At 44.3% G+C, this 13,691-nt stretch overlaps 1 protein-coding gene across 2 annotated transcripts; it reads left to right on the top strand.

Annotated features, from left to right (window-relative positions):
* The first annotated feature begins 955 nt into the window (after positions 1-955).
* On the top strand, positions 956-11,585 carry MRPS21 (mitochondrial ribosomal protein S21). Of its 2 annotated transcripts, none has more exons than XM_039841506.1 (3): positions 956-1,040; positions 1,456-1,570; positions 10,802-11,585. In XM_039841506.1, the coding sequence occupies exons 2-3, from the start codon at positions 1,488-1,490 to the stop codon at positions 10,980-10,982; spliced, it is 264 nt and encodes an 87-aa protein (XP_039697440.1). In that variant the 5' UTR covers positions 956-1,040; positions 1,456-1,487; the 3' UTR covers positions 10,983-11,585. The 2 variants fall into 2 exon arrangements, with proteins under 2 accessions (XP_039697440.1, XP_039697441.1); XM_039841507.1 differs by having other exon boundaries at positions 973-1,044.
* The last annotated feature ends 2,106 nt before the right edge of the window (positions 11,586-13,691 follow it).

The raw sequence follows: 13,691 nt of genomic DNA on the forward strand, positions 1-13,691 counted from the left end.
TTTATGCCTACATATTGTTGGTTCTAGTGGTCCAAGAGGCACTCGGTGGTATCAAACAGTACCTGACACACAGTAGGCATTCAATAAAAGTGTGTTGATAAGCATAGAGATGTCCCAGTCTGGCTCTATTTTGGTACTGTAAACTTGGCCTACTCTGAAGCTGGCTTCAGTTTTTGTGTGTTTTATTAGCATAATTAATGAGAACGCGTCTCTGTATGTCCCTGTGTGTTTTAGGGGAAGTAGCCGAAGAACTTTATTATACAAGTACCTGGTTGGGACCTGCTTTCTTTTTTTGAGCTTTTCTCTACTATTTTCCAGTAGCCACTAGATCTGAATTTATGTGAATAACCATAAATGGATATGTAGAAGTAACATGAATAAAAGAAAAGCTGTTTCCACAGTGAGGAAGAAATAAAAAAGATATTTCTACCAGATCTCACTAGACGGTAAATGGCATAGAAACTGACGAGTCTTTCATTCTATATCCTGCAGCTGTTTCTCAACTATTTAGTTAAATGGCTGGGAAGATGATGTTATAGGAAACTCGTGGTATATTCGTCTCGCATTTTTTCCTTAGTTTTTAGACAGATGAAGGGTATGACGGTGTTTTGCATCCAGAGAGCAGATGCGAACAGAAAACAGGCAGCATGCTCAGGAAGCTTTCCCTATTTCTCTCACTTTCCTTCCAGAAAAAGAAACGGCTTGAATAGCCAGTAAAGATTTAATAGCATTAAGGGGTAGAGAATCGGGCTGATCTCGGGAGCCTGAGGACGGCGACTCCATGAGAAGATGAGAAGCTTGTCTGCGGGAAATTTAAACCAAGAGCATTTCGCTTTGGCGGGTGTAGTCCCAGCCGGCAGGCTGTGGACCAGCGCGAAGACCGTTACCATGGTTTCCGCGTAGCGTTTCTCCTTGCAGCCTGGGTCTCCCGGCGCTGCGCGGGCGAGTGCGTATTTCCGCTTCCGGTTGCGCGCGGGCTCGACGTCGGCTGGGCGCAGGGGGCGCGGGCGGACTGGCCGGTTCGGGGCCGGGCAACGAAAGCGGGTACCGCAGGAGGGCACGTTGGCGCGCGGTCACCCCCTTTCCTAAACACCCGGAAAGACTCGGTTCCCAGCGCCCACCCCAAGCACCCCTGGGGCCGGAGCGGTGATGGGGGCGGGGGTCGCGGCGCGTCCGGTCCTCTGGTGCAGGGCCGTGGAAGTCCCCGCGGTGACGCCCTGCTACCGCCCCTTCGTTCCCCCGTGGTAGGATTTGTGTTGGCAAAGAGAACGAGGGGCTCTTGATAACGATCCGCGTGTGATTTGTAGGCTATGAGGACTGTCACGTGCCCCTGTCTCGCTTATTTCTGAGCACGTTGCGAGTCCGGACGCCGAATAAGCTACGCAGCAGAGTGTGTATTGTGTTGTGTTTCTTACCTGGTCCCCGTACTTTCCTCCCGCCTTCATCATTCTTTAGGTCCTGCAGAGCGAAGACTTAATTCCAAGGTCATGGCAAAACATCTGAAGTTCATTGCCAGGACTGTGATGGTGCAGGAAGGGAACATGGAAGGTGCATACAGGACCCTAAACAGGTAACGGTTAAGGGACCACAATCACGCCCAGACCAACTCTCTTGAGAAGTGCGGGGTTATTCTCTCTCTTCCTGTCATACGTTGTTCTCAAACCAGCAGCCCAAGTGTTCACCAGCTTGAAACTTCTCAGCTTCTCAGTTTACTGTCTTCAAAATGAAGTTCTTCCCAAAGCCTAACTGATTGAAGTTTATACATCAGCACAGGGATCCCTGAACCTTCAGGCCGTGGATAGGTACTGGTACTGATCTGTGGCCTGTTAGGAACCTGCTTCACAGCAGAAGCTGAGCGTCCTGCGAGTGAGTGAAGCTTCATCTGTATTTGCAGCGGCTCCCCAGTGCCACCATCACCGCCTCAGCTCCACCTCAGATCATCAGGTGTTAGATTGTCATAGGAGAATCTAAAAGGTTGGGGACTGTTGGATCAGCAGTCATCCCTTTGATGACGAATCTATCCAAGACCTCAATTAGAACCCAAAGGGAAAATCAAATTATCGAGTTGCTAGGAAGTAGGAACATAATACATGATACGTAGAAAGCTGAAGGAGAGATTGGTGTGGAACAGCTAGTAGAAACGACGAATTCAGATTTGGGGTCTTGGGGAAGCAAGCAAGAGGTGGAAAGGCCTTATAAGTTTGGAGGAAGGTTACAGCATGAGCAAAAAAGTAGAGCTGGACGTGAACTGGCTGGAGCGGAGGAGCTGTATTGAAAGGTTCTGAATGCCAGGCTAAGAGATTTGGGGTTTCCCTAATAAAGAATGCCTTCACTCTGGTTTCTCGAGCAAATAGTTCTTTAGCCATCCTTTGTCAGTAGTTTAAGGATTTTGACTTTCTGGTATGCTTCATTTATCATTTTCTCTGCCCAGCAAGAGGCAGAGTTTGGAGAAATAAAATGCCGTTTGAGTTGGATTCTCAAAGAATTGTGTGAAAGAGATCTTAAAGAGATTATATGAGGTGGCCCTCTGCCTCAAGGCCAGTAAGGTAATAGCTTTATTTCACAAGGGAAGCCTAGAGTCACACAATTGTTGAATGGCAGAGCCTAAAACACCTTTCTAGTGCAATGTTTTTTGCTCTAAGTTACTAAATTATTTACTAGTTCCCCTGGAAATGGAGATACCTATGGCAGTCATTTCCAGTTAAGAATTTTTATATGATTGAGTTTAAATATTGGTGAGGTTCTTGGGGACTGAGAGGGTAAATGAGAGAGTACCTAGTTTTTAGCAAAGCAAAGAGTTGTAGGTGTGGAGGGCTGGATGACAGCGGATTACAGTAAATGAGGGCGAAGATAACATGAAAAGCAGTTGCAGACTCACGATGATTTGCATGTCTTTTAAAAGGAGCTGGTCTCGGGCCAGCCTCATTTCCTCATTCTGTGTCAGTGCATGCCAGTCCTATCCTTGGGCAGAAGCTGTTCCCTCTGCATTTTCACTTACATTGAGAATAAAGATAGTTAAGAACTGGGTGGTAAGATACCCGATTTCATTTTTTCTGCCACTGCACATTCCCACATCTTTTATTTCAGACCTTTTAGTGGCATGTCTGTGAGAGGGTTGCGATGTCTGATGACCTTTCTCTGCTCCTATATTGGAAGCACAAAATGAATGTCTTTACGGACTGCAGTGAATTAGCTGGTGAGCTGAAATGCTGAATTTGGGGAAAGGAAGTCTTACAGATAACGTCACCCTTTTTTTGACCCATCCCTGTAAGTATTTTTCTGTGTGATTGATTATGGTGGGTTTAGATGGGCCTTCTAGTCGGGGCGATTGGGATGTTGTGCTGTTATTGACGGATGTCAGAGGGCAGCTGTTACTTGATGGTAAGAAATTCCCAAAGGCTCTCTTTTAGCTCCGCTCACCTCCCCTGTTCTTAAAGTGCAAATGACACAATAGCAAGAAGTCGGCATTTAGGAGATTAGCTACTTTGTACTTTCAACAAAAACCCAAGACGATTTATGGTGTAGCATTACTTATCAAACCATTTCTTATAATTGTATCAAAAAGATAGCTACAACTTGAATGCTTTTGACTGAATCCACAACCTGAAAATAGTTTTCTCGCATAAATGAGGCAGCATAATTTAGTGGTTAAGAGCGCAAAGTCTGAAGCGGACTGCCTGGTTCAGATCCCAGCTCTGCCGCTTACTAGAATGATCTCTGGTAAGAACTTAATGTCTCTCTGCCTCAGTGTCTTCATCTGTAAAGTGGAACCGATAACGATACGAACCTCATAGGGTTGATAGGATTAAGTTAACATAATTAAAGTGCTTAGTGCAAAGCACGGAGTAAGCATTATGTGTTAGCTATTATCCTAATTTGGAAGTCATTATAAGCAAGTTTTTACCTTTTTGGTTTTTCTTTATTTGTTTACTAACTTTGAGAGATTGAGAGCTTGCTTTAGCTGTTTTTTTTCTCCTGTTTTCCTTTATTATCAGATTATGTTCAGGGCGACTTGGAGATGAAAAAAATGAGAAAATAATTAAACTTTATTTGGTCGTGAGGGTCTTACTAGTATTGGAATGACTCTTCTTATAGGCAGTGATACTTTTCAACCAAGGCTCCTCCTGTTTAGCCTGTTCCTCATCTCATTTATTCCCTATGTGTGCACTGCTCTCTCATCCCCCATTTCCACTTACAAAGATTTAAAACTTGAAAAACAGTATTTCTAGTTTCCTGACTGAAGGACTTGATCACCTCTCCATTGATGCCAGGTCTGCAGAAAGCCTAAGGCCAACTCCTATCTCTTGAGAGAAAACTCTTCCTGTGTCTTTGAGATTGTTCTAATTCACTTAGAACCAAACCTCTATATAGCTGCCTCTTCCAAAATCTGTATTTAGCCAGTGTCTTTTTTTTTGTTTAATCAGCATTAGAGTTTTGCCTTTTTTGCCCTTTCTTTTTGTTTCTCATTTTATCTAAAATCCTTTTTGATCCTAGGTGCCAGCAGGTGGTAGGTGAGAGAATGATAAATAAATGGCGGATGAGGCTCGTTTGGATACCTTTTGCCACCTGGCCTGTCAGTGTCTCAGACCTTGTTCTTAGGGATCTGTTTTCAAATATCTCTAAATTTCTTTCTTTTGTTCTTAATTTTTTCTGTTAAACAGCAGCCCCATACCCCTTTTAAGGGTTTCCTTTTACATACTTTTTTTCCTGGGTAGAAGTGCTAATTTTAGTCAGAACAGCAGGAGACTGGGCAGTGTGACACCGTGTGGTTTCAACCCTGGCTGCCAATGAGAATCACCCCAGAGACCTTTTTAAAAAACTCTTGATGGCAGAGCCCTCCTTGAGACTAAATCAGTCTTGTGGGGTGCGGTGTCTGACCAGCAGCCTTTTAAAAAATGTCCTAGGAGATTTTAATATTCAGCCAGGATCATAGTAGTCTTCTCAAGGGCAGAGACCTATGCTTTTTCATTGGCATGTGTCTTGCATCTACCAAAGTGTCTGGCACATAGAACGCTCTCAATAAATACCTACTTACTGAATGTGAGTGTTGTTTACCTTCTGTCAATCTCTTATTTTAGTGTTTATCAGACCTTTCCACTGAAGCATCCTTAACAGAAGATAGTGAAGGAACCACAGGCATATCTCGTCCTATGGCAGCCTAGCTTTGTTGTGCTCCACAGATGTTGCCATTTTTTTTTTTTCTTTTTTCAACAATCCTTCAATTCTTTTTTATCTTGGAACGTTAGCTATATATCCCATAAATTGTATTTTAGCCTCAGGAAAGAAAGTGAACAAATATTTTGCTCTTAGAATAATTTTCTAGGCGGGACTTTTAAGCATGCAGATGTGAGCAAGCCGGTTCCGCAGTGTCCCAGTCTTCCTTCCTGTCAGGCACAGTATTTTCTGATGCATTTTTCTTTGCGTCTTTTTCTCTGCTTCTCCTTCATGTCTTCTCTCTGGCCACCTTTTCTGTATATCTCTCTTACATTCCAGGCTTATCTTGCTCAGCTTTCTGATAGTTGCTAGTTTAAAAATAAGTTGCGTGTTCTGTGGTCTAATTACAACAGTAGATAGAGAGCAAACGAGAGGGGGGTTAAAGCTTTAGGTATTTGGAGCACAGAGGTAGTCTTACAAAGGAATCAGCCTATGTGACTGCCCAGTGAGACTGCCACAGAATGTTTGTTATGTAACCGAGGGCCCTCACTGGTGCCCCGGGATGAGGAGATAGGGAGTGGGGGTTTGCTAGGAAGCCTCGCATGATTGGCTGGCCCCCATGCAAGGCAAGGCAGGCTCGCTGGAAGCGCTCCCGAGTGACCCCTTTTATTCTCTGTAAGTGAGCTTGTGGACCATTGAGTCCTGCATACACGTCGGTCTGACGTGACCGGCTGCACTGACATGTGAGTCTGCCACCTCCAACCTCCCCCAGTCCGGGCAGCCTGGTCCCTTTTACATAATCCGTTGAATTTAACTGAGACTGGCAGCTGATTTCTCCTTCGGTGTTAGTCGCCAGGAGCCTAAACTCAAGGCTGACTGTTTAAAGCTCTCGGTCTGCTAGTCCTTGAACTACTTTTGGAAGGAAGCAGAAGCATCATCAGTAACACCTTCTCCGTTTACTTCCAGAGTCCTACAAAGCTCTTCCTGCAGCCTTTTCATTAGAAATAAAAGGAGATGCCTCTGCTGTAGTGACAGGAACATTTCAGAATAATCTGTGCTTTTTTAGGATAACTAGAAAGTGCAGAGTAAGGAAGGGAATCCGCACCTGGCATCTTGGAATATGTTTAAATGATCTGTGTTCTGGAAGTAGTTAGAATGATCCAGGGAGCACCATTTAGCAACCCCATCGTTATTGGGGGGGGTGGGCATCAATCTTTCCCCTCCTCCATGCTTACGTTCTTCTGTTACTTTTTTCTGTCTTGCTTTTTTTTGCCTGACCACATAGGCATCTACCTGGTAAGATGATCGCTTCTATTTCAAAACCCTTTGAAACTCCAGAAAGATACCTGAGTGTATGTCTAGATTCCCTCGTCCTTTTGCATTTTCTTTCATCCTACTTTAAACTGGCTTTGTCATTCCAATCGGATCCTCTTCCTAGGTGAAGTCATTATAGTTTTTCCTCAAATCCAGTCTCCTTGTCCTTTTTATATTCCATATCCAGTCTTATCTTTTTCTTTCAGGGACTTTTTTCTGGTTTTTCTCTTAATATACTACTGTAGTCCAGAAAGTGGCCTTCATTTAACAGCAGTGAGTGAGGTCTGGACCGAAGTCAATGCTTAGAGGTTTGATCGCTCCTTTCCCTCAGTGCGCCATGGCTTCCTGCCTTCCACCCCTTTGCTCTAACTCAGTTGCCTAGCCCGGCTCTTTTTTCCCTCATTGCCTCCTTTGCCCATGGGCACTGCAGTAATTTGTCTTCTGAACCTCAGTGGATTTTGTTAGAGAAGAGAATTCTGTCGTGGAGCACTGCACTAAAGACCTGAATTTTACTTCTAGCTCCATTTTGTGATCTCGGGAAGGTCGGCATCTCTGAACTTCAGTTTCCTAATCTATAAAAAGATGACATTACCTACTTAATCAATTTAATATGATTGTAATTAGGATAATGGACGCGAAAATGCTATCTAAAATCTAATGTGCCATCTCAGTTAGGTAATATTGTTGAGGTTTTCTGAGCCAATATTCCCAAGAACTGTGTCTGTTATGAAGTCACTTAATCTTTTGAGCTCTGGACATTTGTCAGTCACTTAGAGGATTCATTTTTATCATATTTACTGATAATTTGCTCTTTGCCCAGCATTATGTTAAAAATAAGTTAAGACTTAATCTCAAACCTTAGGAAGCACACAACCTGATAAGAGACATTTAGAAAAGAAAACACAGTTAAATATAATACTGTCTAATTGATACTTTACAAGAGGCGTTAACAGTGTGCTATGGCAGTGGATCTCCCTCAGCCATCAGCAGCAGCAGCATCCGGGAACTGGTAAGAAATGCAAATTCTCGTCCCCCACCCTAGGCCTATGGAATCAGAAACTGGAGCTGGCACAACAGTCTGTGTTAAGGAGTTCTCTGGGTGACTGCTGCATGCTAACGTTTGAGAACCACTGCGCTTTGGAACAAAGGGAAGGAGTGATTAATTTCACCTGGACCAGTTTACAGACATGGTAACCATTGATTTGGACCTTTTGAAGAATAAATAGGATTTCATAAAACAAGAAGGAATGATATTCTAAGAGTATCTCACGAGCAAAGATAAAAAATAGGTAGTATGTTTGGAGAACTGCACCTAGTCCAGTGAGACTAGAGCATAGGCTTTACAGGGCGAGTTATTAAAGATAAAGCTGGAGAAATAGGGTGAAGCGCCATTGTTTACAGCTTCAAGCTTAGACTAGCGGTTCCCAAATTTATCTGTACCTCAGAATCACCATGTTCCTCTCCCTTTGCGATTTAATTGGTCTGGATGTGGCCTACGGGGTGGGATTTTTAAAAGCTCTCCAGGTGGTTCTAATGTGTGGACAAGTCTGGGAACTACTGGCTTAGCCTATTCTATGTATTGGGAAAGATTTTTTAGCATCAGTGACATGATCTGATTTATGTTTTAGGACAATAATTGGTGTAGGAGATTGGAAATAGGGCAACCTACTTACCCTTCACAATTCAAATAACTTTAGGAAGGCTTCGTAACGCCCTTCTCATCCTCAAGTCCAGGTGAGACGCCTCTCCTGTGTGCCTCTGTAGCAACGTTTCCCTTTTCTTTGTACTTCTCTCACACTGTAATTCTTAGATAATTGTCTTTTCTGCTGGGCCTTAAAGGTAGGGAACCATGTCTAAGTTTTCTTTCTATCTTTAGCATTTAACAGTCTCTGATATGGAGTTGGGATTCCATAAATACTTATTAATTAAATGACCAGTTATATGATTATTTCAGTACTCCCGGTACAGGATGATAAGGACCATCATTAGAGCTGTGGCCAAAAGAAAGGAGAGGAGGAAGATACCTAAGAACTGTTTCAGGGTTTGAAATTTAGAGGGTGTGTTAGCTGTGGATATAGGAAGTAAATGAGAAAACCTGGTGTGGGAATGAGCTCAGATTTTTAGCTTGCGTGGTGATGCCATTAACAGTACAGAGGAGGAAGAGTAGATTTTAGGAGGAGGTGATAAATTTGGTTTAATTTGGAGGCATTAGAAATATCAGCCTAGCTCTAAGGTAAGTTTGGGGCTAGAAATGAAGATTTAGGAGTCAGTGCTTTCTGGATCAGTTCTCAACTTGGCTCTAGAATTATTCGGGGGTCTTTTAAAACATTCCCAGCGCATAACACCACTCTAGACCAATTAAATCAGAATTTCTGAGGAGTGGCGCCTAGGCATCAGTCCTTTTTAAAAGCCATTTAGGAGATGGTTCCATAGTGCATCAGGGTTGAGGCTCACTGGTCAAGGTTAAGGAAATCGTGTAGAACCAGAAACAAGGAGGTTTACCATCGGAATCTGGAGGGATGCCAACATTTAAGGGCAGATCGAGGAAGAGAGCCAGCAAAGGAGACACTCTGTGGGCCGAGATGCCGAGTCTTGGTCTTTGGTGCCCTGCTCCTCCAGTGTAAGACTCCAGTGGTGGGTCCACATGACTTCTGGGCATGACCGTAGTTTCAGCAGAACCAGATGATCTGCTTCTGCTTCCGGGAGGTTGCAGCAGTTCCCACGCCTTCCATTTTCCTGCCCCTGCAACCTGGACAGACTGATCTACACCAGTACGATTCTCTAGAAGCCTACAGGTCATGTGTATATAAAATTTGTAGGGTACTAGAGAATCATATTTGTATAGATCAGCAGGAGGCCAGGAGAGGATCCTATAGGTACAGTGGTTCCCCGTCTATTCACATTTGTAATTTACCCAAAGCTCAAATCTTTTCAAGTTCAGGTTCAGTCTGTTGTTATCTTGGGCTTTGTGATGTAGCAGCAATAAATAGGGTTTCCCACTGGGCAGAAGCAGCTGGTGGTTTCTCTTATTTTTATTTCCTTCTTGTGTCCCCCTTCTTCCCATTATAACAGCCACGTCTCAACCTCCTTATCTCCGATTGTGTTTGTGACTTTTACACGTAATGAAAGGACAGGGTGAGCAGGAATGGGGCTGGGTAAACAATGCCAGGAATGGAGGGCAGCAGGTGCCTCCAGAGAGAGAGACAGATTACAGGTTGGAGCCCAAGCTTGAGCTCTCAGGGGCCTGTGGACTAGGTAAATTAGGGAATGAGCCCTGGTGGTTTCTTGGCTCAGTGAAAACAAAGCTGTGAGTTTGAAAACAAAGGCATGTTATCAGTACCTTGCATTGCAAGGAATTGGGTGGGTAGGAAAAAAACAGATTGAGCTCAATTTTATGGACACTTAAAGATTAATAAAACATGGTTTCTGCCTTCAGGGATTTTCAGTATAATGAGGGAGATGTTTGTATAAATAACTAATGGAATGGCAGAATGATATAATCGCTAAATAGGCCTATAATAAAATAAATGATTTTCTCTAATTGAAGATGAGAAAGCTTTATGGAGAGGTGGCCTCTGAATTTGGCATCAAAAAGATGAGAAAAATTTTCGTTAGAAGGTTGGCATCTGGGTGTCAGGGGTGGCATTCTGGGCTGAGGACGCAGCATGAGTAAAGCCTTGGTGGCAGAATGTGATTGGAGCACGTGGTACGTGGAAAATGGTGGGTGAGGCTTTTGTTGAATGTCCCCATTTGTGTCATGGGTGTGACGAGGGCCTCTTCTTTCCCTGTATTAAGTAGGCCCAGAGGTTTTTCAGACCTACAGACTTCAGCTGTATCAGTTTTAAACAAAATAAGGATGGATTTACATTCTCCACTGAGGACCAAGTAGGAATCACCCCTAGTGTGTGTGTGTGTGGGTGTGTGTGTGTGTGTGTGTGTGTGTGTGTGTGTGTGTGTGTTTGTTTTGCTACTGCAGAGACACCCCATGTGAAGATTCTGAAATGAATCTTGGTTGAGAATCAGTGCTGAGGGAGCCACTGTCCTTATGGGACTGTCAGATCCTTCGAGGGTGCTGTGGTGGAAGAAAGGTTGAGAACGTGGCCCTGGCTCTAAGCTCCCCGAGGACTAGGACTCGGTAATTAATTGCCTTTTCATTCCCTGCAAATTCCCATATGGGGCCTCTGTAAGTAGGCAGTTAATGCTCTATTGCCATCGTTCACGCCATAATTTTTACAGACACCAATTGTTTGGTCAATTCACTTCTGGCCATCTGGAATTGGAACAGAATAATGATGAGGCCAAGCTTCTGACTTCATCGCCTGCCTTTGTACAGGATCCTCACGATGGATGGGCTCATCGAGGACATCAAGCGCCGGCGGTACTACGAGAAGCCTTGTCGCCGGCGACAGAGGGAAAGCTATGAAAGCTGCCGGCGGATCTACAACATGGAAATGGCTCGCAAGGTCAACTTTCTGATGCGAAAGAATCGGGCGGATCCGTGGCAGGGCTGCTGAGGCCTGTGGATGGGGGGCCCAGCGAGGACCCCGTCCAGTAGGGTCGCCACCTCTTTTCTCTCTCCAACCCCATTTTCTCTTACCTTTCTTGCAATAAACTCAATCACGGATGTAGACGACGGCCCGCATATGTGAAGCAATCCCACTGGTCAGCAGTGGACCCTCGAGGGCTTTTATTAAGTGAAAGAGGAACTGAGTCAAAAAGTAGTCTAGACATAGAGTGGCGGCTGCCAGGGGCTGTTTGAGGGGCGAGAGTGAAGGATTATTGTTTGTTGCGTACAGAGTTTGAGTTTGGGAAGATGAAAAAGTTCCAGGGATGAATGTTGGTGTGAAATGTTCTTAATGCCACTGACTTGTACACTTAAGTGGTTAAAGTGGTAAGTTCTATATGTATTTTACTATAATTTTTTAAGTCTAGGAGAGGCGAGGAAATTTTCTAAAATGTCATAGAATATCTCCTACCCAATTTTTATGAAACCCAAAGCAAGATCTGATCATTGGAAAAGCATCTGTTACTCTTTACTGAGCTGTCCCTCAACTGTTAAGTAAAAGGAGAGGAAGCAGGTATGTATTTGGAATAAATTCTTCAGCAACTCCCATCAACCAGACTCCAGTGCTGGAACCCTTGCCCCAAGGAATCCTTAACACAGATCTAGCATTCACTGCTGTTTCCTGTTTTTCCTTTAGTTTTCCTAAAGGAGGCTACTGGAGGGATGGTGGAGAAGAAATAAAGCAGTGGATGGAAGGTAGAAAAGAGGGAATGGGGGCACGTTAAGAGGTAGGAGGACACAGCCAGAAATACCTACAGCAGCGGTTCTCAGCATGTGGTCTGCAACATGAAGATCACCTGTGGAATCGTTTGAAATGCAAATTCTGGGACCCTATTGTAGACCTGAATTGGAAATTGGGGTCGGAGCCCCGGAATCTAGTTTCACAAGCCCTGCAGGTGATCTGATGCCTGTCAAACAGTCATTGTCCTGTAGCACTCCAAAGAGGTTCCAGGCGGAGGTCCCCACCACCACCCCTCCCGCTCCTCAATGGGCACTCCTGGGTCTGTGATTCTTGACAGCTGGGGGCACCTGCCCGCTGCAGGAGACCAGCCACTCTGCTTCCTCTCCTGCTGTGTGTTTCCTGTTCTTTGGTTTCCTGACAGCCATGCTGCTGACATAAGGAGCATTGGTGCCAACCCCAGTAGGAGGAGAAGAGGGTAGACGGAAGCAGCTAGCCCACCTCTCCTCACCCAGGCTGCAGCCCTCAGCGTGGAGTTTCTAAAGGAAGTAAACCGCAGACTGCCGAGCCGCCTACCTCTACCCATTGCTGGTGTTCAAACATTGCCCCCTTGTGGTGTAGTAGCGTGGCTTCAGATTTTTTGGCCTTAATTTTGTCTTCAGTAGCTTTTCTCCCTTTAGCCATTACCATCCCTTTTGATTAAGCAGGCCTGCGAGAAGGTATTCTGGAACCGCTGTTCCTTACTCTTAGGGCTGATCATCTTCCCTCCACTCAGCAGTAAGGCCCACTCTGAATAAAGCATGAGGTGCTGCATAGAGATACCTTAGAAAGAGAAGATCTGGTCCTTGCCCTCTGGAAACTGACATTGTGGTTGGAGAAATTTTTACACAGTCTTCAACTTTGTTACGTTTGTACAACCTCATTTTAACAAGGTACCAAGCAAGACCTTGGTACTTCTGAATCACCTTTCAATCTCTGAGTTTCATCTTTAATACATCACTGTTGAATAATTTTGAGTCACAGTGCGGTGTCAGTTGCCAGTTGCTGTTGCTGAGTAAAGGCCTAGCCTCTGCCAGAATGGTAGGATATGTTTGAGATAGCAGAACTGGGCCTGTAACTTGGCAGTATTCTTCTGCGGTTTAAGTTGCTTCTGAGTTCCCTCCAGAATACTAAGATCTGGAATTTACTTGGTCTCTGAAATTATCCCCTGCTTATTCTAATCTCTAGTTCTGACCATTGCCATGTGCCCCAGAGCAGCTAGACAGTTGAGAGGCTTAATGTGTAAAACGGGTAACTGGCTGATTGGCCAAAGTTCCAATCAAGTTGTGCTGTCGCGGCAGGGAGAAAGACCTTCCACTCCGTGCACTGGGAAGCTAGAATGTACCTCATGGTCACGTGAATAGGGATTGCATTGGGTTCAGGAGAGGGGTGGGTTGGTATTTACCCATTTACAGGGTGATTGATGCAATACCTCCTACCTTGAGTATGGCACCTATAAATCAATTTCTTTCAATGGTTGTACACACACACACACACACACACACACACACACTTTGTTTATTCGTTTTTCTGTCAGTGGACACTTGGGTTGCTTCCACCTTTTAGCCATTGGGAATAATGCTGCTTGCTACAAACATGAATATATCTCTTTGAGACCATGCTTTCAGTTTCTTGGGGTGTATACCCAGAAGAATTGCTGGATCATGTGCTAATTTTGTTTTTAATTTTTGAGAAACCACTGTTCTGTTTCCCATAGCAGCTTCACCATTTTACATTCCCACTGACAGCTCACAAGAAGTCAATTTCTCCATATCCTCACCAACAGTTTTTTGTTTTTGTTTTTTGTTTTTTGATGGGTGAAACTAGTACCTCCTCGTAGTTTTAATTTGCATTTCCCTGATGACTAACGATGCGGAGCATCAGTTCACATATTTATCGCCCATTTGTATATCTTCTTTGGAGATATGTGTATTCAAATCC

This window comes from Pteropus medius, unplaced genomic scaffold (genome assembly GCF_902729225.1).
Source record: "Pteropus medius unplaced genomic scaffold, Ma_sr-lr_union100, whole genome shotgun sequence".
Taxonomy (NCBI): Eukaryota; Metazoa; Chordata; class Mammalia; order Chiroptera; family Pteropodidae; genus Pteropus; species Pteropus medius.